This window comes from Budorcas taxicolor, chromosome 3 (genome assembly GCF_023091745.1).
Source record: "Budorcas taxicolor isolate Tak-1 chromosome 3, Takin1.1, whole genome shotgun sequence".
Lineage (NCBI taxonomy): Eukaryota > Metazoa > Chordata > Mammalia > Artiodactyla > Bovidae > Budorcas > Budorcas taxicolor.
This window is the reverse complement of record NC_068912.1, coordinates 35,070,078-35,095,702: the sequence shown is the minus strand read 5'-3', so window position 1 is coordinate 35,095,702 and position 25,625 is coordinate 35,070,078. Positions and strand designations below refer to the sequence as shown.

The 25,625-nt window shown below is 41.2% G+C and overlaps 1 protein-coding gene across 1 annotated transcript; it reads right to left on the bottom strand.

Annotated features, from left to right (window-relative positions):
* Window positions 1-930: 930 nt before the first annotated feature.
* HENMT1 (HEN methyltransferase 1) lies at window positions 931-24,948 on the bottom strand. Its single transcript, XM_052638037.1, has 10 exons — window positions 24,944-24,948; window positions 11,912-12,260; window positions 11,564-11,827; window positions 10,704-10,772; window positions 8,092-8,220; window positions 5,299-5,411; window positions 4,328-4,462; window positions 2,571-2,750; window positions 1,859-2,033; window positions 931-1,341 (listed from the first exon to the last, which is right to left on the bottom strand). Exons 1-10 carry the CDS (start codon window positions 24,946-24,948, stop codon window positions 931-933), a joined length of 1,830 nt encoding a protein of 609 aa, XP_052493997.1.
* Window positions 24,949-25,625: the final 677 nt, after the last annotated feature.

Genomic DNA, 25,625 nt, shown 5'->3' with positions numbered 1-25,625 from the left:
TCTTGATGAAAGTGAAAGTGGAGAGTGAAAAAGTTGGCTTAAAGCTCAACATTCAGAAAACGAAGATCATGGCATCTGGTCCCATCACCTCATGGGAAATAGATGGGGAAACAGTTGAAACAGTGTCAGACTTTATTTTGGGGGGCTCCAAAATCACTACAGATGGTGACTGCAGCCATGAAATTAAAAGACGCTTACTCTTTGGAAGAAAAGTTATGACCAACCTAGATAGCATATTCAAAAGCAGAGATATTACTTTGCCGACTAAGGTCCGTCTAGTCAAGGCTATGGTTTTTCCAGTAGTCATGTATGGATGTGAGAGCTGGACTGTGAAGAAGGCTGAACTCCGAAGAATTGATGCTTTTGAACTATGATGTTGGAGAAGACTCTTGAGAGTTCCTTGGACTGCAAGGAGATCCAACCAGTCCATTCTGAAGGAGATCAGCCCTGGGATTTCTTTGAAAGAAATAATGCTAAAGCTGAAACTCCAATACTTTTGGCCACCTCATGCGAAGAGGTGACTCATTGGAAAAGACTTTGATGCTGGGAGGGATTGGGGGCAGGAGGAGAAGGGGATGACAGAGGATGAGATGGCTGGATGGCATCACTGACTCGATGGATGTGAGTCTGAGTGAACTCTGGGAGCTGGTGATGGACATGGAGGCCTGGCATGCTGCGATTCATGGGGTCGCAAAGAGTCAGACACGACTGAGCAACTGAACTGAACTGAACCCCCTGGAAAAAGGTTTTAAACACTACTGGATAATTCAGTTTTCTTTAAAACTCTTTAATATCAACATTCAACACACACACACCAAAAACCATAAATGTTAGGTGATTTTAAAATGAAAAGCTACCTCAATTATGACTGCACAACGTTTAAATTCTAAATTTTTGCACAGATCCTGAATTTCAGGAAGTAAGGATGGCTCAAAAGTCACTACAATCGTTCAAGTCAACCTTCACCGCAGAACCATCACAGTTCAGTTCAATCACATCACCAAGGAACTCTCTCAGCTTCTCTACATTACCGCATAAGTGCCCCAGCCTGGGATAAGCAATGATTCTTTGCAGGGGTACGTAAAACTTATCTTCAATACAGAAAGGTTGGGGAGCCATCTCCATGGCTTTGTCATCTTCAGTGAGTACTGGAACTGGAAGGTCTGAGGTGAATTTTCCTGTCTGGTTGCCAGGGGCTATGAACTCAGCCTCCAGTTCATCCTGTCTCAAACTCACTTGGTATTTCCGTCTCAATCTGCTCACTTCTCGGTACACTAGATAAATCACCACACGTCTACGGTAATTTATTTGCTGTAAACTTGGGTATGAGGTTGTATAAACCTGAAGGAGCGAAAAAAAAAAGAAGACTTGGAATAGAAGAAAAATTTTCAAAACCACTAGTAACCTTTTAGCACATCAGAATTAACTGTATATTAACTGTATATGCTTAATTATATATGAACATGTCAAACCTTACCTATTGTGAATGTCCCAATTATGAGGGTCAAAAATTCCTGGCATATAGATATTCTTCAATATATTCTTTACCATACATACCTCCTCAAACAAAATGGGTCTGACAAGCCTGAAGACTCAATTTCAAGTCATGTCCTGAATCAAGCTACACAGAAACTGCTGCTGTTTTCCTTCTTTCTTAACAGATTACAAAGTTGGGGGGGTGGAGTATGCAGTTGCTGGAGAAGTATTTCCAAAACACCAGATCATCTCTGTCATGCTTTGAGATATCATGGGACATGGGATTCTCCTCAAAAGAACCTCATTCACACTTCTCTCTAGTGGGGACTCATCTCGCCATCCCAGTAAATGAACTTGCTCTGAGAATACAAAGAACACTCACAACTTCATAAACATGTTCTCCATGATGCTCCAAAACAGCCAATTCAGCTGCTTCTGCTTTTTTCCGGAAGACCCCTATCTGGGTACAATAGCCAACATCCTCAGCTCCTGTAGGTGGTTCCCCCACACCAGTAAACTCCACCGAGTAATTGTAGCGACTGGCCACATCTAAAGCCCTAAAAGTCAAAACAAAGAGAAAAGATGATTTTCTAAACTAAAGCAACCATTTCTAGAAGAATATAAAAATTACAAGTTAAAATAAACTGCAATTCCTACATCACGTAAGGCCGTATCACTGGGTTTGCTTATTTCTGCAAAGAGCATTAAGGCAATGAGTGTCAGTCTCCCAGTAACTGTAAGAATATGGAACAGTGTGCAGGGACAAGGAAACCAGAAGGGCTATAATCCCAGCTCCTATTTGGGTTTGCAGTTTTGCCAGAACATGACCATCTGTCACGCCATTCTGGGAGATAACTCCCGATACCTTCACGTGAAAGGCACCAGTGCCCACACACTTTCCACACTCGACAGAAAAAATAAATGCCCAAATGTGGTAGTTCCTTCGTGATTATATGCTAAGTTGCATTCTGGGAATCAATTTTATTGGAGTAAAGTAAGAAATAACTTATTATGGTAACCGTAGATACTAAGATTTCATATGGTTTAAAACTCCAGTGTAGTCACACACACAAAAAAGACACGTAAGAACTCACCAGGTCTGAAACTGCATTCTGCTCCACTCAAATTTGTGATCTGAATCTCTAAAGACTGCACATGGAAACAGGGAATTGAATTCAGAGTTTGGTGTGCTGATGACAATCATGGCTGGAGACATGTACCCAAAGACAACTTCAGGAAACTTCGCCAGATCTTCTGAATCAAAATGTTCTATTCTAAAGTGGTCAGTGAGAAAGATATAATGAAACGTAGCTTCGTTCGCAAGTAGCTCCCTAACTGATTTAGCAAAACAATGTCTAACCATGGACCTCTCAGACCAGATAAGAGAAACATGGTTTGATGTCTTTCACAATAGCCAAAAGGCAGTTAAAAATAAGCAAATGATGGATAAGCAAACTGATATATACAATGGAATATTCAATCTTATAAATGACATTCAAACCCAGGCTACACATGGATGACACTAATCACTGCGCCTCGCTCTTCAACCAATGTTCTAATGTTCTCCGTCAGTCATTTCAAACATTAGGCACCTACTGTATGCCAGGCAATAGGAAATACAAAAGAAATAAAAACACTCTGCTCTAGAGAACACGTTAAAACACCGGAAATCTGGACACAACAGCAGGCAAACTGACCCTAGAATAAGACACTCAACTACTATTAAAAGGTCATTTAGAGATATATTTTAGTCTCTGAATACCATTTCCCATTAAAAGAAACCAGAAATGGCAGATTAGGAAGGAAAAGTAGACAACCAGTCTGGTACATCTTGTTATAACAGGAAGTAATATATCACAAGGACACAGACATATCACAAGGACACAGATGCCAGCTTGAAAGGACCCCTCCACTGCTGTTGACCAATCATGGGAAGATCTGAGTAACAAAATAAAGTTAGTCACAATCCATTAAAAAAAAAAAAACAGGACTTCATGAGTTCACACTGATGATAAATAACTGAGGTGGGAGGGCTCCTGACTAGTAAATCCAGAGAACTGCTGAAACCACAAAAAAACATTTACCACCATATATTATAGGCAAGTTTAGGGGGGAAATATGGATGAATAACAAGATATGTGCATGGTGTGCAGTCTCCACGCTGCTTATTTGGGGCTGGAAGGCAGTAATTATACAGCTAAGCAAGCACAAACACACCTTGACTGGAGAGATCAAAATTAACCTCCCCAGGGACAAACAGACATTAGTGCCTCCAGATGGAATGACCTGAGGACCCAAATACAGAGCTCTACTGTATTCCAGGAATCTAATCATTAAGAGCCAAAGCTGAAAAATACTCCTATTAAAAATAAAGAGAACCATGGAACTGCCTGGTGGTCCAGTGGTTAGGACTCGGTGCTTGCACTCAGAAAACTAAAATCCTGCAAGCCATGAGGCACCAGCAATAACAAAAAGGGAACTGGCTATTTAATACTGAATTTATTAGGGGCAAAGAGTAAAACCTACACTTATATGGTTCAGAAAAAAAATGTGGACTGAGGGAAACAAGAGAGCACATTTACATAAGATAAAAAATATGGAAAATGTTCACCTGTGAATCAGGATAAAGGAGATGGGTGTTCGTGGTACTATATACATTTTCTATCTTAACCTATAAACTTAAAGTCATCTCCAAACAAAAAGCCAGTGAAAACCTAGGCCCAACTGACAAGCAATTTTCTCCACAAATAACTCAGATTATGACAAATATTTAGGATACTAACTTTACTGGGACTGATTAATTCACATTTTTCAAATGAATATGTATAGTAAGAACCAGTTTCATACTTACAATTCAATACATGCTGCCAAGTCAAATCTGAGCAAACGACAGTCTTTCTCTAAAACAGAGCCATGATACAAGGTAATCGCTAAATCCAGCTCTCGGGGATCCAGATGATCCCCTACACATGGGGACAGCCTTGACCTGCAAAGCATTATTGCAGAAGGAACACTTGAACACATATAATCTATTTAGAATATCTTACCAGCTACAGAAACTCTGATCCTCTGATAAATTATCTCCTGCCTACACTGCTTAAGTCTGACATACCCCATTTCCATGAATTGCTGTATTAAGCACAAGGTCCTAGGGTAACTTCCTCTCTCATGGGGCATTAAATGGCTGATGAGAACAAGATTTTTATATTTGATATTGCTCTCATTATTAATACTTTTGGTTCTCTCTCCTCACTTTGGATCAGTGATTTTCAATTTTTTGTTCTTTAGAAGAAAAACATTCTTAAAAGGATCTGTGGAAGTCATATATGACCAAGCAACTCATTCAAACTGAAGGAGGCCTTGGGCCTCTGCCCCAGTGCTGTGGCAATTTAAATCCTTTGCTATGTTATCTTGGTGTTCAGCATTGGACTTTGCCACTTGAAACTGAATTTGCAGTGCTTTGATGGCTTTAATTACTGAATTGAGGCTATACTTTCTACATAGGTAAACAGAACTTCTAGGTATTATTCACAACATACAACCAATTAGTGTCATGGTAAAGGCATTATTTGGTGAGCCTGCAGCTCTCATAGTGCTTTCTTTTAAACAAGCTGTATAGAGCTGGTGTAAGTAAACACTTCATCTGGGAATTCCCTGGCAATCCATTGGTTAGGACTCCAGACTTTCCTGGGCGGGGAACTAAGATCCCATAACTGCATGGCGTGGCCAAGAAAAAAAAACACTTCATCTAACTATAATTAATAGTGCCACTACTACTAGTTTTAGATTAATGCATAATTATTTTAGAGAATTCAGTATTACCCATTCCGCTTAAGTCTCCCCTCATTGATATCTACTCCAACAAGCTCTTCAACGCACTTTTGGTATTTTAAGATCGCTAAGAGGCAAACATCACCACACCCCAAGTCTGCAACCTGTAGATGAGAAAGAATGTTATGTCAAAGACATTATAGCCAGAAATCACATATGATCAAGCATTTTTTTTCCAGAAAGAGTTGGGTACCAGAAAAACTACATAATATCTTTTTGGTAGAAAAATTACATATCTTTTTGGTAGAAAAATAAAAAGGAAATTAACCTGATACATTGAAAACCTGGGGGGAAAAAATAGGTCCGGCTAATTTCCCAAGACCTACCACAGTGTTTGGACAATAAACTAATTCATGGAGTTCCCTGGTGGTCCAGTGGTTAAGAACCGGCCTGCCAATGCAGGGGACACAGATTTGATCCCTGGTCTGGGAAGATTCCACATGCCGCAGGGGCAACTAATCCCATGCACCACAATTACTAAACCTGCAGTCTAGAGCCTGTGTTCTGCAACAAGAGAAGCCACCCCAATGAGAAGCCCACACAGAAGTGAAGACCCAGCGCAAGCAAAACCAAATAATTAGAAATGAATAAACTAATTCAGTTTTCAAGGAAAATTCTAGGGGCCTGGCATAGGAACAGCACCTATGACAGGCAAGTGTTCCAAGAGGGGTCTGTGCCTCTGAGAAGCTTCAAGATTTAAAAAAGGATACTGACCAAACATACTAGGATATAGTCTAATCTGTTAATCTAATCCCCTTAATTTATATTCAAATACATTCTTAAGATTTTTATCATATCTGACTTTCTTAATCACACAATAGTCTTCATTAACCACAGAGAGTTATCTATATATTTCTGAACTCTACTTATGAAAAGGGCAAATGAAGATAACTCATGACAAATACTTAAAAGTACCTATACCCAAAAAGATACACTATCTGAGTTGCACCCATGGTTATTCACTAATTTTCCTCTTTGAGGCAGGCACATTTATGGAATGGTGGGAAAAGGGGAACACAGAAATGAAAAAGGAAAATCTTAACTACAGAAAGCATATCACAGAAGCACTGAGCTGCACTGATTTTTAAATAGTATAGCAGCCATGAAATTAAAAGATGCTTACTCCTTGGAAGAAAAGTTATGACCAACCTAGATAGTATATTCAAAAGCAGAGACATTACTTTGCCGACTAAGGTCCATCTAGTCAAGGCTATGGTTTTTCCTGTGGTCATGTATGGATGTGAGAGTTGGACTGTGAAGAAGGCTGAGTGCTGAAGAATTGGTGCTTTTGAACTGTGGTGTTGGAGAAGACTCTTGAGAGTCCCTTGGACTGCAAGGAGATCCAACCAGTCCATTCTGAAGGAGATCAACCCTGGGATTTCTTTGGAAGGAGTGATGCTAAAGCTGAAACTCCAGTACTTTGGCCACCTCATGCGAAGAGTGGACTCATTGGAAAAGGGTCATTGATGCTGGGAGGCATTGGGGGCAGGAGGAGAAGGGGACGACCCAGGATGAGATGGCTGAATGGCATCACGGACTCGATGGACGGGAGTCTGAGTGAACTCCGGGAGATGGTGGTGGACAGGGAGGCCTGGCGTGCTGCAATTCATGGGGTCACAAAGAATCGGACACAACTGAGCAACTGAACTGAACTGAATAGTATAAAGAAAGAATGGAGCTGAAACTGTACTAAGTATATATGAGCCCTATCACTAACTGTAAACCACCTAGCAGAGAGAAGTCTGTAGAGGTTAACTTAATTCATGAGAGAAGCTACCATTTTCTTAAGAAGTCACTCATCCTTTAGCCTGTAACTGGCCCTACAGACTTCAGATGTTCACTGAGCTAGCAGTTTCCCTGGTCCTGTGAAATCCAAACACTGGACTTCCCTGGTGGTCTGGTGACTAAGACTCCACGCTCCCAAACGCAGGGAACCCAGATTCGGTCCCTCATCAGGGAACTGGATCCCATATGCTGCAACTAAGACAGACCTGGCACAGCCAAATCTATAAATAAAATATTTTTTTAAAAACAGAATCCAAACACTGCCACAGAAGGGAAGTGTTACCAAGACAGAATCCAGGGCCAACACTGATCACATACCTCTGCTACAAAGGGAAAGCGGATGGATGCCAAGTGCTCCTTGCCTCCCCCCACCATTATTATCTAGTTAAAAAGAACCACAGTATCTATGTCCACAAGACTTGTCTACCTGATGTGCGGACTAAATGCTCTAGAAATGTGAACCATGTGAAGATCACATCCAGTGGTAAAATGTCAAGATCTCCTTCACATCTGAAACTTGCAATGTTGAATTTTACCTGAGCTCTGTGCGCCTATCCCCCATGCTTTGTATCTCCACAAAGAGTTTTCAGAAGGTACCATCTTGCCCACACTCACAGATGTTGCCTAGTGTTCCCATTCTTTGCTTAGAATGATTACCTTGACTACTTGTCCCCAAATTCTCTCCTCCCTCCAGGCCCCTGAACACTGGACTGCATTTAGCCAAGACTGCTCCCAGGTAATAGGCTGGTTTCAGGGTTCACACCTTCCACTATCCAATTACACCACTCTTTTATCCGACTTCTCCTCACCCTCCTCTCTAAGAAAATTCCTTTTTGACCATGAAGACAGATGCTCTCCCTATTGCAAACCCTTTCCCTCCTTGCAAAAGTCCTTTTGTATAGCCTCTGCTTACTGGATAGGTCCTTATTAAGATATTTTTATTTGACAAAGCATTACAGAAGGCATTATTAGCAAATATCTGGAAAGAGAAATACCTACCTTCTTGGGTTGATGTTGCTCCACTAAATTTTTAACGAATTGGTAACGTTGTTTGTATAATGGAGGATTAAATTTAATTACCTTCTTACTGGGAACTTCTTCAACGTTTCCATCAACCATACTATTGCACTGAAAGTTTATAAATAACAACAACAACAAAAAAAAAAGGTAAGTGTTCTAATCATGCATGACTTTAGGAATTAAATAAGAGAAAAGTTTTATTTCCCCCAACCACTTCACAGAATACATAGGCCCTTGAATCACCTCAAACGCTAAGATTAGGTGGCACTGTACTTCCTCCACACTTCATTTCATCTAAGCCTTCTTTCATGTCTTTTAAATTATTATCTGACTTTAATGCCCCCTATAACTCTAGGTCAGCTGAAGGGAAAATTACTTATGAATTCATTTAATAAAACAATAAGTCTCCTAGCCACACTGAACTGCAAGGCCTGGGGTCCAGCTAGTGCATACGTGCTAAGTCGTGTCCAACTCTAGCCCACCAGGCTCCTCTGTCCATGGAATTCTCCAGGCAAGAATACTGGAGTGGGTTACCACTTCTTTCTCCAGGCGATCTTCCAGACCTAGGGATTGAACCTGCGTATCCTGCGCTGGCAGGCAGATTCTTTACCACTGAAACACCAGGGAAGCTCTGGGGTCCAGGTGGTCAGGAGGCTAGAAACTGTCTATAACTGACAGACTCTCCTTAACCAAACTGAAGTTAGACTGTGCCCTCTTTTGACTACACCTTCCTGAACCTTGTCCTGTCTTTGGCTGGCCTACCACAGTTTTAGCAGGTATCCTGCTAAGTCACCCACACGTGATATCTGATCACACACTTCATCCCCCACCTCAATTTGTGATCACACTGGGCCACCTTCAGAATCCTATCAAATAGGTTTAGCATGAACCCCATATCCTTGATGAGGTTCTCCTCTCTTTTCCATCCACTGATTCCCTTATTCTGCTTACATGCTATATATCCCCAGGTGTCTATTGCATAGGGTTGGGCCCCACCTCTCTCCCCTAAAGCAATGCTCTTACTGCAATAGTCCTAAGTAGTTTTCCTTTCACAAATGTCAAAATTTCCTTGACATGACTCCCATTACAAAATAATGTCATGATTAATCCATAACTACTGTTACTGATGTTCCTAAATTATTGTTGGTGTTTTTTAGTCGCTAAGTCATGTCTGACTCTTTGCAATCCCATGAACTGTAGCATGTCAGGCTCCCCGTCCTTCATTAACTCCTAGAGTTTGCTCAAATTCAAAATCATATCCACTGAGTCAGTGATGCTTTCTAACCATCTCATCCTCTGCTGCACCTTTCTCCTTTTGCCTTCAATCTTGCCTTCAATCTTTCCCAACAACAGGGTCTTTTTCAATGAGTCGACTCTATCAGGTGGCCAAAATATTGGAGTTTCAGCTTCAGCATTAGTCCTTCCAATGAATATTCAGGACTGATTTCCTTTAGAATTGACTGCTCTGATCTCTTTGCAGTTCAAGGGATTCTCAAGCGTCTTCTGCAGCACCACAATTCAAAAGCCTCAGTTCTTTGGTGCTCGGCCTTCTTTATGGTCCAACTCTCACATCTGTATATGACTACTGGAAAAACCATAGCTTTGACTATTAAGACCTTTGTCAGCAAAGTGATGTCTCTGCTTTTTAATACACTGTCTAGGTTTGTCATATCTTTTCTTCCAAGGAGCAAGCATCTTTTAGTTTTATGGCTGCAGTCACCATCTGCAGTAATTTTGGAGCCCAAGAAAATAAAATTCTGTCACTGCTTCCACTTTTTCCCCTTCTATTTGCCATGAAGTGACAGGACCACATGCCATGATCTTAGTGTTTTGAATGTTGAGTTTCAAGCCAACTTTTTCACTCCCCTCTTTCACCCTCATCAAGAGGATCTTTAGTTTCTCTTCTCTCTCTGCCATCTGAGACTGTTGCTATTTCTCCCACTAATCTTGATCCCAGCTTCTGATTTATCCAGGTAGGTATTTCACCTGATGTACTCTGTATAGAAGTTAAATAAGCAAGGTATAACAATATACAGTCTTGTTATACTCCTTTCTCAATTTTGAACCAATCAGTTGTTCCATGTCCAGTTCTAACTGTTGCTTCTTGACTTGTATATACAGTCTTATAAAGGAATCCAAAATGCACTAGAGCATTGCTGTTCAAAAAAATATGCAAATATGCAACCTTCTCATAGCCTATTTTTAATAGTTTTAAGGTATAATTAACTAATATATCTGAAATATTTCAAGATAAAATCAGAAATGCCTTATCTATATTTGAATGTCAAAAGATTCACATACCCAAGTTATTCCAAACATACTTCCATTTTTTCCAATAATGAAATACTTTTAATAATTTTAAAGTGTACTAAAATTCCGTTCTTCAGTTGTTAAAGCCACATCCTAAGTACACAATAACCATGTGAATTACAACCATTTTACAAAAAGGACGTGGGCATCCGCGAATTTTAGTGTGCACGTGGTGTCCTAGAACCTACATCCCAGGGTTGGCGAGGGAGGAATGTACCCGACAGTGTATCACGGCGATGACTCTTCAGAGTCACACAGCAGGGCACGAGGGCAAGCCTCACCTCCATGTTGTCTTCCTCCACTCTTTTCAAGTTTCGTTGAAACAAACGTGCAGCTGTCTCCTTCAACCCCTAGGAATCAGCAATGACTAGGCTGTAAATACAGTGTATCAGTTTTTGCAGAGGAAAAGCTGGACTAAGTAGCCGCTGCCTAGATCATTGGGAAGGAAGAAAGCGAGGTTTCTCCCTTCTCTTTACTTTTAATCCACATTAAAGTATCATTTAACCCAAAGAATGTATCCAGGAAGCACTGCTTCAGACAATAGCAAAGAAAGTACGGCTGCCGAAGTAACCTTCCGCTCCACCAAACACACGCAATAACACCTATTCTTTCCTTTTACTATCAGTTTGATTAAAACTGAGCAATTCTATCAGTTGTGACTATTTCATTAAAGCCCTCAAAGTCACTCAAATTGCTTTCAACTACTCTTTCACACGTGGTCAAAATGAAATTTAAAGAGAAAAGTGTCCTACGTGAAAGTCACTCAGTCGTGTCCGACTCTCTGCGACCCACCCCATGGACTATACAGTCCATGGAATTCTCCAGGCTAGAATACTGGAGTGGGTAGCCTTTCCCTTCTCCAGGGCATCTTTCTTCCCAACCCAGGGATTGAGCCAAGGTCTCCCGCATTGCAGGCAGATTCTTGACCAGCTGAGCCACAAGGGAAGTATATATGCTCCAGCACATATCCAATTCACTACTGGCCTTGAATTTTACATCTTTAGTTCTCTATTGCACATCTGCCTCTATCAACTAGAACTCAGTCTAAAATGTAGACACATCGATCTCCTAACTTGAGTTATCCTCTAAATCGTAACTCGGAAACCCTCCTCAAGAGAGCATGAGTGGATGCAACTATTACCTTTCTGTAAGAAGCACCTCCGCGCGCGGCCAACCTGCGGACATTGCGGAGAAGAGCGGGTGCCTCAAAGCGGCGCCCGCATTTATCTCCGGGCCCGGCCCTTGACACTGGCGCACGCGCGGTCTCACCACGTGACTTTACCCGCCCCCCGCCACACCTGCTCCGCCCACACTTGCGCCGCGGGCACAGCTTCGGGGACTCCCTACTCCTCCGCCCGAGGTGTCCGGAGCCCAGCTCCGGATTCAGCTCCTTTCCTCTAGCCTTCTAGCTCCAAGACATCAGGTTTGTGTCTTTTAACCGCCTCTGTGGCTCATGCCCCAGAGCCATGTCTTAAGTCTCCATCCGCACATTGGCGGGGGGATCACGGCCCCTGCCACATCCCCCCTCGCGAGCAGCTGCGACCCGCCCCAGCCGGCCAGGAGCCGCGACTGTTGGCCCGAGGCGGCACCTCGCTCGGCGTGTCCGGGGCCGCGAGCAGGACGCCGGGCTCCGGCGGCTGTTGGCTTCGTGGCTCTCCCCGTGCGCGGCAAAGAGCCGAAAACGGTCCCGGCCAATGGAAGGTGCCAAGAGGAGCGACCGGGCTGAGCGCGAGCCCAGCAGCCGCTCGCGTCCGAATCGGCCAACACTCCCATCCCCAGAACAATCCACAAGGACCTTAAAGGGGACCGTGGGCTGCTTAAAGCTCTGTCGGTAACATCTGAACTCAGAAAAGCCTTGACACCTTAGTCCGCAAACCTCCAACTGGTAACTACCACATGCTGAGGACACAAATGTCTGACCTCTTAGAAAAGTTACTTTATCGTCTGCCCTTTCCCTTGCAGAGATTCAACCTAACACCTCAAAAGTTATTTCTTTCTAATATGTGAGAGAAAACCTTAAAGAGGAGAGGAGAAACGAAGCTGCCTTTATACTGGAGTGGGTTGTCATTTCCTTCTCCAGGGGATCTTCCTGATCCAGGGATCGAACCTAGGTCTCACGCATTGGAAGCAGACGCTTTAACCTCTGAGCCACTCCCCAGTAGCTCAGTTGATAAAGAATTACCCATTAGTACATCATAAATAATATATTGGGAAATAATATATTTTCAACCAGTTAACACCTACTATATGCAAAGCACGATGCTGACCCCTTCAGGGTATCACAAAGATACATTGCACAGTTTTTATTTTTGACATTTTGAGGATTCTAGTCGCGTATGGAAAAGTTTATAACTTAAGGTAAGCTGCAGCAGGTTCCTGTTGGTTCTAGGAAACAAGAGTTTTAACCAACAGCCTTCCTTGAAGGAGCATATGCCCTATTACAGAATATATAATCTAAACAGGATCTTAAACATGAGTAAGTTAATTCCACGTCTGTGTATTTTTAAATCAATTAAATAAGGGGGCTGTTGGACTGAGGTGGCTCTAATGCCCTGCAAAGCCTGTAAACAAAACTGAAGCGTGCAAATGTCTCAGTGTTAAGAAATGGAAGCCTAGGGACTTCCCTGGCCGTTCAGTATGTGAGACTTTGAGCTCCCAATGCAGAGGGCATGGATTCCGTCCCTAGTGTGGGGAGTTAAGATCCTACACACGCCTGGCTAGCCCGCAGTAGGGGAAAGTAATGGAAACCTAAAGACAACCAATCATAAGCAAGTAGGCTTTCCCAAATAAGGCATCAGTTCAGTTCAGTTCAGTCGCTCAGTCGACCACGTGAATCGCAGCACGCCAGGCCTCCCTGTCAATCACCAACTCCCGGAGTTCACTCAGACTCACGTCCCTCGAGTCAGTGATACCATCCAGCCATCTCATCCTGTCGTCCCCTTCTCCTCCCTGCCCCCAATCCCTCCCAGCATCAAAGTCTTTTCCAAGGAGTCAACTCTTCCATGAGGTGCCCAAAGTACTGGAGTTTCAGCTTTAGCATCATTCCTTCCAAAGAAATCCCAGGGCTGATCTCGTTTAGAATGGACTGGTTGGATCTCCTTGCAGTCCAAGGGACTCTCAAGAGTCTTCTCCAACACCACAGTTCAAAAGCATCAATTCTTCAGCGCTCAGCCTTCTTCACAGTCCAACTCTCACATCCATACATGACCACTGGAAAAACCATAGCCTTGACTAAACGGACCTTAGTCGGCAAAGTAATGTCTCTGCTTTTGAATATGCTATCTAGGTTGGTTATAACTTTTCTTCCAAGAAGTAAGCATCTTTTAATTTCATGGTTGCAATCACCATCTGCAGTGATTTTGGAGCCCCCCCAAAAAAAGTCTGACACTGTTTCCACTGTTTCCCCCATCTATTTCCCATGAGGTGATGGGACCAGATGCCATGATCTTCATTTTCTGAATGTTGAGCTTTAAGCCAACTTTTTCATTCTCTTTCACTTTCATTAAGAGGCTTTTAGTTCCTCTTCACTTTCTGCCATAAGGGTAGTGTCATCTGCATATTTGAGATTATTGATATTTCAGCTTAGGCTTGTTGAAGCAAAAAACAAAATGGAATAGATATTGCTAAGAAAGCTCTCTAAAACGGAGCCAGAAGACCGCTGAAGAAGGGTGACTCATGCACACGTGAGCCTAGGTAGAGTCTGAACTTAACACCAATTACTCTGTTAATTCAGGGCTTCCCTGATAGCTCAGTTGGTAAAGAATCCGCCTGCAATGCAGGAGACACCTGTTCGATTCCTGGGTCAGGAAAATCCCCTGGAGAAGGAATAGGCTACCCACTCCAGTACTCTGGCCTGGAGAATCCCATGGACTGTACAGTCTGTGGGATTGCAAAGAGTTGGACACGACTGAGCAACTTTCACTTCACTTCACTCTCTTAATTCAAGCATCCAGACCATCTGCCCAGTGTTCTAAAACTCAAGATACTTACTGAAACTCTATCCTGAAAGAATGCCTTACAGGATATCCCTTAGAGACAAATGTTTCCTTTTTTGTGTCCAGTCAGTCATAGTTTTTGGCAGGCAACATTAACAACCTTGTGGCTTTTGCCTTTATACATCCTTGACTTTCTCTTCCCCCAAATACTGGGTTTTACCAAAATCTGTGTCTCCTGAGTTGTAATTCCTAAGACCCCAAATGAACTCTTCTTATTGCACCCTTCTGCATTTCTTTGTCGACAAGTGGTATCCAGTCAAGTAATTTCCTGCTTTGCTTTGGCATCTTTCCTATAAAAGCCTTTCCTCTAGTTCCTGACAGTGATTAGGAGCGACCAGATTTTAACTGATGTTTGCTGAAATTCTTTTTTATTATTTGATCAAAATCTTAAAAACTCCAGCATGCCTCAGTTTATGTATTAACTTTATGTACCCAACAGAATTGAAAGCAGAGCCTGGAATGAATATTTTTACACCAATGTTCACAGCAGCATTATTCAAAATAGCAAAAAGTAGAAACAACCCAAATGCCCGTCAATGGATAAATGAATAAACAAAAGTGGCATATATATCCTTTACAAGGAATGATTCTGACATGTTACTACATAGATGAATCTGGAAAACGTTATGCTAAGTGAAATAGGGTGGTCACAGAAGGACAAATATTGTATTGTGGGTGGGGGAGGAAAAATAATCTTCAATAGAACTGGATTTGTGGATACTGGATTCTAGTCCTGTTCATTGCCTTTGAGGTTTTGTTGTTGTTGTTCAGTCACCCAGTCGTGTCCAACTCTTTGTGATGCCATGGACTGCATGCAGCACACCAGGCCTCCCTGTCCCTCACCTTCTCCTGGAGTTTGCCCAAGTTCATGTTCACTGCATCAGTGATGCTGTCCAGCAATCTTATCCTCTGATGCCCTTTTCTCCTTCTGCCCTTGATCTTTCCCAGCATCAGGAACTTTTCTAATGAGTTGTCTGTTCGCAAGATGACAAAAATACTGGAGCTTCAGCTTTAGCATCAATCCTTCCAGTGAATATTCAGGGTTGATCTCCCTTAAGATTGATTGGTTTGCTCTCCTTGCTGTCCAGGGACTTTCAGGAGTCTTCTCCAGCACCACAGTTCAAAGGCATCAATTCTTTGGCGTTCTGCCTTCTTTACAGTCCAGCTCTCACAACCGTACATGGCCACTGGAAAGACCATAGCCTTGACTATACAGACCTTTGTCAGCAGAGTAATGTCTCTGCTTTTCAGTATACCGTAGGTTTGTCATTGCTTTCCTGCCAAGAGGTTTTGTTATCTACCTACAAATTAGACTGAATCCTGAATTATTCTAGTTTTCACCAATAACTGTCACTAAACTAACATTTCCACATTTTTCCCACTCTTGTTACCTGAAATCATAAAAACAAAAACTGCCATTTTCTCAAAGCTGAAGCTGGATGACTTGAGATAAACTTCAGAAAAATTGCCACAACATCTCACATCCAGACCAACTTTGTGCTTTTTGCTCTGTGGCCCACTCAGATATTTCACTAGAACACCTGACATCAACCAGAGATAACAGGAAAATCTATCAGATTACTGCTGCCTCTACTTACTCTGAAGATGCTTCAAGCCCACCATCTAGAAATCTTGGCTAACTGCTCCCTAGACTCAAAATTTTTGTTTATATTCTCTTCTAACCATTAACTTTGTTTTTCTTCTGTTTATGTGGCAATGCCTCTTACTGAATACACGATTGCTTGTACCACATAGGTGTGACTTTGGAAGCCAACCTGCATCACTGCCTCCTGACATTAGATAGCACGCTTTAATTTAACTGACCTATTCTCAGGATAAAGAGGTTAATTCAATGAGAAATGGAGCAATGTACCAAATCATCTTCTGGGGACGTTTCAAAGGCAGAAACTTCTCAGGGAAGGTGCAAATGCAGGAGAGCAGAAATGGCTCCCCAAAATGTGCCTCTTTGACCTAAGGACTGTTTTTAGCTGATTGTTTAAAGAAATAGCAGACAGAGACTTCCCTGGTGGTCCAGGGGACCTATGTTCCATCTCTGGTCAAGGAACTAATCCCACGTGCCTAAACTATGAGTTTGCATGCTGCAACTAAAGATCTCGCATGCCATAACTAAAGACCCCGTGCTGCAAGTAAAGATCCCACGTGCCAAAACTAAGACCAGCACAACCAAATAAGTAAATATTTTAAAAAGAAAGAAAAGGCTGGTGGTCCTTTTAAAAAATTAAAATTAAAAAAATAAAGAAACAGCAGACGCAGAAGACGTTACCCTTTTGAAATGGAAATATATGTTTATAAAGGAAATCTTCATTTATCAGAGTATCTCCCTCTATCTGGCAGAGAAAGATGACTAAATTGCTTGAAATCTTACTGGAGAAAAGATACTGATTTAAATCTATAAAACAAACATTATGCCTTTTACCATGCTTTTCCTGGTGACCTCCCATAACTGGCCTCTTCTCACCACCACCCCAGTATCTTTCCTTTATCTTTACTGAAGACATTCTGTAAGATGGTAGCTTGGGCCTTCTCAGTAACTCATTCTTCCTAGATATATGTTAATAAGCTTCTATCTGTTTTTCTCTTGTTAATCCATCTTTTATTACAAGGAATCTCAGGCGAGAACTCAAAAAGGTAAGGTGAAAGTTCTTTTCCTCCTCTTTGGTAGGATTCCATTTATACAGGATATCTACAATAGTCAAATTCATAGAGACAGGAAGTAGAAGTCTCACCAGTGGAATAATGATATCTTTGGTTCTTCTCTAAAGGGAAAAAATTCAGATGAGAGACTCAGACAGTCTTAAGGAGCAAGAGTTTTATTGGCAAAGTGGAAGTACTCTCCCAGGAAAAGCTAAGAGCCGGCTGTCTGGAAACCAGAAGCAGCCCCACAATGGGGGTAGGTTGGTTTTTCAGAGTGGTGGAAAGTCCCTCCCTGGGTCCTGCATCATTTGACTGGCAAGTTGATTGACAGCTTTAGGTTATATAATTTTTCTCCTCGTGTGCATGCACTTACCCATAAGTACCCAAGTGAAACCCATGGGGTGTGTGTGTGTGTGTGCGTGTGTGCGTGTGTGTGTGTATGTTGGGGGGGGGCGAGTAATGCGAAAGCTGCATTGCTCATTTATTGTAAATATGGCATAATGAACTCCAGGTTACTTTGAGTCACCTTTTAGGTCTTGGTGGGCCTGCACCAGCCTATGCTGTCAAGTTTTATCTAGCTTGGTCCTGACAAGGCTGGAAACTCAGCAGTCCTTGACTAAATAAAGGAAGGATCTCTGGGCATATTCTGATCACCAGTGTCCAGGTGGGGGATGGAAAGATGACCCCATCCAGGCTTGGGCAGGGACTCAATCATGTCTGACTGACTACCTAACAGAATACTAGTTGCCAGGGGCTGGGAGAGGGAATTGGGAGTTGCTGTTTAATGGGTTTCAATTTGGAATGATGGAGAAATTCTATAGATGGATGATGGGGATGGTTGCACAACAATATTAATGTACTTCATGCCACTGAGCTATTAATATACACTTTAAAACGGTAAATTCTGGACTTCCCTTGTGGCCCAGTGATTAAGCCTCCATGCTTGCACTGCAAAAGGCATAGGTTTTCCTGATGGCTGGTCAGGAAAGTTCCACATGCTTCATGGTGTGGCCAAAAAAATTACCCAAATCAAATAAATGGTAATTTTATGTATATTTTACCACAATTTCAAACAGTTAAAGAAATTTTTTTTAGAAATTAATAGATGATTTGTATAGGATTCCTGGATTTAGAGTTTTTGCCTTGCTTGCTGGTGGTTCATTAATAAAATTGAATTCTCATATCCAGCTCCAGTTCCTGCTCCAAATTTTCCTGTTTCATCATTCTCCTGGTCTTCTACCCTCTCAAAGCCTGATCATCATGCTTGGCTCTATTCATTCCCACCCTTCCCACATTTGGACAATCACCAAATCTTGACCCTTTCAAGCTGTCAGTTGCATCTGTTCCTTCCCACAGCCAATATTGTAGCTTACTCTTTGTCATCTCATTTTCTCAACATACCTAATCTTAGCTTCCTCCACTAGATTCTAAGTGCCACTGAGATACAGGACATGTTATACATTTTCAGGATGAGTTTTAAGTCAAATAGACCTAAAATCCTAATTTGACTATTACACTCTAAATTTTGGAAATTTACATACCCTCTCTGTCAACTTTTTTTTCAGTTGAAAAAGGAGAAATAACTAAGATTATCTATTTGATAAGTATGTACAGTTGTGCCTATTTTGGACCAAGTACTGTTTTGAGTGAAAAAGAAACATAGAGGTCCTCTGTTATGGCTTGACTATTCTACCAGGTATGGGTGTCTAACATGAAATAAATGACTGGGGAGTTATCGGGGACTTCCCTGGTGGTCCAGTGGCTAAGACTCCATGTTCCCAGTGTAGGGTGCCCAGGTTTGATCCCTGGCTGGAGAACTAGATCCCACATATCCCAATTAAAATTTCCCGCATGTTGCAACTAAGACCTAGAGCAGCCAAGTAAAGAAATAAATGTTAAAAGAAGCAGCAGCACAGGGAACAACCTAGACTTGTGACCAATGTCTAACTGAGAGGAAGGGCTGGGCAGACCTGTAGGAGCCCTTAACCTGTGGGGTCCAACATAATCTCCAGGTAGATCCTTGTCAAAGTTAACTTGAACTGTAGGACACCCAGTTGGTGTCTTGAGCATTGCTTGATGGTGTGGAGAAATAGCCACCTGACACACATTGCAAAGGGTAATCAGAATCCTTAATTATGTTTAGTTTTGTAAGAAATTGCCAAACTGTCTTCCAGAGTGGCTATAACATTTGCCTTTCCATCAACAATGAATGAGAGTTTCCGCTTCTCATCCCGTCAGCATTTGGTGTTGTCAGTGTTCTGAATTTAGGTCTCTCTAGTAAGTGTATAGTGGGATTTCCTAAAAACATAATGTTTAACATCTTTTCATATGCTTATTTGTTTTTTTACTTCTGGCCACACTACATGGAATGTGGGATCTTAATTCCCTGATCAGGGATCAAACCTGCACCCCCTGCAATGGAAGCTCAGAGTCTTAACCACAGAACTGCCGGGGAAGTCCTTTATATGTTTATTGGCCATCTGTATGTTTTCTTTGTTGTTGTTGTTTAGCCACTAAGTCATAGCCAACTCTTTTGCGACCTGGACAGTATATAGCGCACCAGGCTCCTCTGTGAAGGGACTTCCCAAGCAAGAATACGGAAGTAGTTTGCCATTTCCTTCTCCAGGGGATCTTCTTCACACAGGGATTGATCCCGTGTCTCCTGCATTGTTAGGCAGATTCTTTACCACTGAACCACCAGGGAAGCAATATTTTCTTCAGCAAGGTAGACACCTTAGGTCTTTTGCTCATTTTTAAATCAGCTTGTTAATTTTCTTGCTGAATTTTTCATTGTTTGTATATTTTGGATAAAAGTCCTTTATCATATATGTCTGGTATTTTCTCCCAGTTTGTGGCTTGTCTACTTGTTCTCTTGATTCACACATTTTTTAACTGATGTCAAAATTTTCACTAAATGCTTAAGTGTTTGTAATGGATCTAATTTGCTATGTATTATAAATATTTATGTTTGAAAATAATATTTACACTGCTTTTTAAAAAGTATTCAGTGTGGTACTTACCTGGTGGTCCAGTGGTTAAGACTCTGTGCTTCCACTACAGGGGTCACGGGTTCAATCCCTGGCCAGGGAACTAACATACTGTGCAGTGCTACCAAGAAATAAAATTTTTTAAAAAGTATTCAATGAAATTTAATCCTGTAGCTAACTGATACAATAGCCATTTTAAGAAGACATGAAGTGGGAATGTAAATTGGTACAGCCACTATGGAGAACAGTATGGAGATTCCTTAACAAACTAGAAATAAAACTACCATATGAACCAGCAATCCCACTACTGAGATATACCCTGAGAAAACCACAATTCTAAAAGACACACACAACCCAGTGTTCACTGCAGTATATTTACAAAAGCCGGGACATGGAAGCAACCTAGATGTCCACTGACAGGTGAATGGACAAAGAAGCTGTGGTTGAATATGACTCAGCCAAAGAAATGAATACATCTGAGTCAGTTCTAATGAGGTGGATGAACTTAGAGCCTATTGTACAGAGTGAAGTCAGAAAGAGAAATCGTATATTAATGCATATATATGGAATCTAGAAAAATAGTACTGAGAAACCTATTTACAGAGAAGAAATGGAGACACAGACGTAGAAAACAGACTAGTGGACACAGTGGGAGAAGGAGAGGGCAGGTCAAATTGAGAAAGTAACATTACATGTATACATTCTGATGTGTAAAATAGGTAACTAACAAGAAGCTGCTGCAAAACACAGGGAGCCCCCTGGTGCTCTGTGATGGCCTAGAGGGGTGGAATGGGGTTGGGGGAGGCTCAAGAGAGAGGGGATGTATATATAATTATGACTGATTCACGTTGATGTATGGCAGAGACCACCAAAACATTGCAATTATCCTGCAATTAAAAAAAAAAGATAAAAAAGCTCCATATGAAGTAAGAAATTTTATATCACTCCTCCTTTATCCAGTATTTTCATTCTACTTATAAAATTTTTTCCAAATGACATATTTATGTTCACACATCTTCTAGTGATCACTTTATCATATTTCTCTCTAAATAAATCTATATGTTAAAGAAAATAATGTCATTTCCTAGGATTATAAAGCTCTAAGTGTTTCTTCTATATGACTGTTTTCAACAGTTACTGAAAGTGTGTTAGTCGCTCAGTCGTGTCCGACTCTTTGCGACCCCATGGACTGTAGCCCACCAGGCTCCTCTGTCCATGGAATATTCCAGGCAAGAATACTGGAGAGGGTTGCTGTTCCCTTCTCCAGGGGCTCTTCCCAGATCTCCCACATTGCAGTCAGATTCTTAACCATCTGAGCCACTATTAATGCACAATTGATCAAAATGGCACATACTATAAATATTGATAAGTGATTATTAAACATGAAAGTAACATTTTATGAGAACTACATCTTTTAATAAGATATATCTTTTTAAACAGTTAGTACATATAGCTGTTTATGAATATTGCTGATTCCCGTGTGTCCTTCCCTTGTGGGAAGGGACTTCCCTTGTGGTCCAATGGTTAAGACTCCAGGCTTCCACTGAAGGGGACATGGGTTCAGTCCCTGGTCAGGAAAGTAAGATCCTGTGCAGCAAGGCAAAAAGTAAAAATAAAAAAGATGAGACACAGCATAATATCAACACTATACTTTTTTCGGCGATTCTGTGCAGTTTGAAGGCTCTTAGTTCCTCAGTGACCGGGGATTGAACCTTGGCTACCACAGTGAAAGCACCAAGTCCTAACCCCTGGACCACCAGGGAATTCCTGCTATTTTTTTTCATACTTATATATGTAAGTGCTAAAAACCTCACTCATATAAACAAATAGATAGATCTGAAAGGAGTTTTGTTATAGCATTGTAACTTGATTGTAACTTCCCTGCAGGTGGCAGGGATTGAATCTGTATCCCCTGCATTGGCAGGCAGATTCTTTACCACTGAGCCCCCAGGGAAGCCCCAGAGTTTGTGTTCTTAACAGCTGACTATCCTTTTCTTACAGCAGCATCCCACTTCATCATTCCACTCTCCAAGTGGAACCAATAATTTATTAATTTGTTTCTTCAACAAATTAATAAATTATTGGTTCCACTTGGAGAGTAAGCCTAATTCAAAGTCTTCAATAAATGTGAGGACAATCCAGGAAGTCAGTTAACTCCGTGTCATTGAGAAATATGTATGTTGGCTTTGTCTTCAGTTCTTAGCACTAGAACTTCTAAAACCCTTGTTAATTTCCTGAGTGATAGGAGTAATAGGAGCATCTTTTGTTATAATATTTGGTTCTTAGTCCTCAGTTCCAAAAATAAGAGCTTCTTGTCTTTTCTTTTTTTGGCCATGCTGCAGTACTTGTAAGATCTCAGTTCCCCACCCAGAGATTGAACCCAGGCCACAGCAGTAAAAGCCCAGAATCCTAAGCATTAGGCCACCAGGGAACTCCCAACAAGAGCTTATAAGATCCTCCAAATCTCTAGTTTGTTTGGTGAGTATCATTTATATACTAGCAAGGTGATTCTAGTTGGGCCCTTAGATAGCTTCAGATACAAACTGGTTGCCAGATAAACCAAATCAGGTAATTAGAAGATTGAAACTTTTAGCCCTATCCTGACCTCCTCCCCTGGAGAAGAAAATGGCAACCCACTCCAGTATTCTTGCCTGGAAAATCCCATGGACGGAGGAGCCTGGTGGGCTACAGTCCATGGGGTAGCAAAGAGTCAGACACAACTGAGCAACTCCACTTTCTTTCTTTCTAACCTCCTTGGCTTATGATTTAGTCAAGCATCCCAATGTATCAATAACAGAACCTCACAAAAGCTCTAAGTAATGGAGTTCAGAGATCTTCCAGATTGATGAAGACAGCCATGCGTCTGTATGCTGATGCGCCCCAAACTCCACTGGGATAGAAGCTTCTGCACTGAGGTCCTTCTAAACCTCACCCTATGCACTTCTTCATCTGGCTATTCCTTAATAATATCCTTTGTAGTAATAAGCAAAGTATTTCTCTGAGTTCTGTGAGCGGTGATAGGAACTCTGGGAAGGTCAAGGAGGTTGAATGAAGCCTATTTTCTACGAACAAGAAACAAGGGGCACAGAAAGGACTTGCAGCTGGAGAGCCCTACAGGGTCCTGCTCTCATTCACCACTACTTGTGACTGATGCCTAAATTGGGAAGTCATGCGGGACTGATCCCTTGACCTGTGCAGTATGTGCTAACTCTAAGTAATTAGTGTCAGGACTGCAATTAAATTGTAGGACACATAGTGTACAAAGAGATGAAAAATTGGTTGGTTTGTGGGGGAACCGCTAACGCTTGGTGTCAGATGTGTTGCAAGCAGTCAGTTTATTTATTTTTATAATTTTTATTTATTTTTGGCTGTGCTGGTACTTCGTTTCTGCGAGGGCTTTTCTCTGGTTGTGGTGAATGGGGGCTACTCTCTCGTTGTGGTGCACAGGCTTCTCGTTGCGGTGACTTCCCTTGTTGTGGAGCATGGGCCCTAGGGCACATGGACTTCAGTGTCTGTGGCACATATTGGCGCGGTAGTTGCAGCCTCCTGGTTCTAGAGCACAGGCTCAATAGTCGTGGCACATGGGCTTCATCGCTCCGCAGCATGTGGGATCTTCCCGGACCAGGAATTGTTTTATTCACTCAATTTGTTGAAAAATAATTGATACACATCACTGTGTAAGTTTAAGGCATATAGTAGAATGGTTTGACTTATGTTTATTGTGAAACGATTGACAGGTTCTACTAACACCTGATAATTCTTTTAATTTTTTTTCCCAAACTTTAAAATTTTTATTTTGTATTGGGATATAGCCAGTTAACAATGTTGTGGTAGTTTCAGGCGAACTGCGAAGGGGCTCAGCCATACATATACATGTATCTATTTTTCCCCAAACCTAATAATTCTTAAATCTCAATTCATACTTCATCTGATTCAGTACCTTGAAGTCATAACCAAGGAAACAGGGATAGCTTTGTCTAACACTTTTGACTATAACAACCTACTGGTAGTATCGGATTTTTATTCTTGGGTACTTTAGTCAATGGCTTCTTTTGTTACTTTAGAATTGTGGTGGTTGTTTTTGTAGTTTGTTTTGAACAATAAAATCTTCAAAATATTAATTTATGTTTAGTTACATTTGGCAATTTTTTAAATTATTTATTCATAAATGATACATGTTTATCAAACACCTTCCACATGCCAGACTTTTTTTTCTTTTTTAAGTAATTGATGGAAACACAAAGGCCCCAGAGTAACCAAAGCAATTTTTAAAAGAAAGAATGAAGTTGGAAGACCTAACCTACTTGATTTCCAAACCTACTATAAAGCTGCAGTAATCAAGGTAGTTTGGCTTTGGCGAAAAGATAGATCAATGGAACACAGTAGAGTTCAAAAGTAAATTTATACATGATGGGTCAGTTGATTTTTGAGAAAGATGCTAAAGCAATTCAACAGGGAAACAAGTCTTTTCAACAAATGATGCTGAAAGAGACACAGATGTATAGAACGGACTTTTGGACTCTGAGGGAGAGGGAGAGGGTGGGATGATTTGGGAGAATGGCATTGAAACATGTATACTATCATGTAAGAAACGAAGTGCCAGTCTATGTTCGATACAGGATACAGGATGCTTGGGGCTGGTGCACAGGGATGATCCAGAGAGATGATATGGGGTGGGAGGTGGGAGGGGGATTCAGGATTGAGAGCTTGTATACACCCGTGGTGGATTCATGTCAATGTATGGCAAAACCAATACTGTATTGTAAAGTAAAATAAAGTAAAAATAAAATTTAAAAAAAAATTTAAAAACAAACAAATGATGCTGGATCAATTAAATAGCCATGTAAAAAAAAAAAAGAAGAAAGAAAATCAACTCTACCTTACGCCATAGGCAAAAATTAACTCAAAATGGATCACAAACCTAAGTATCAATTCTCAAATTATAAAACTTTTAGGAAACATAAGAGAGTCATTTCAGTCTTAAAGATAGAAGTGCTTAGAACAAAAAAAGCACAAATCATCAGCAAAACAAAAATTTGGTAACTTGGACTTCATTAAGATAAAAAAGTATTTGAAAGACACCATTAGCAAAATTAAAAGGCAGGAAACAGACTGAAAATCCTTGCAACGCATGTTTCAAAGGATTTCTATCCAGACCATGAAAAACAAAAATCTTCCAACTCAATAAGACAACCACCCACATAAATAAATGGGCAAAAGATTTGAAGTTAACTTCACAACAGAAGGTGTATGAATGCTGGTAAGTACCTGAAATGATGTTCAACATCATCAGTCATAAGGGAAGTGTAAATTAAACCCACAGTGAGATACTACTGCACACCCTTTAGAATGACTAAAATTAAAGAAAAAAAAAATCCTCATACTAAGTGTTGATGAGTTTATGGGGCAACTGGAACTCTCAGACTTTGCTGCTGTGAATGTAAAATATCAGTCACCTTGCAAAACAGTTTGGCTGTTTCTTAAAAAGTTAAACATATACCTATCATATGACTCAGTCAGTCTTACATCTAGGTATTCACCAAGAGAAAAACATCTACACAAAGAC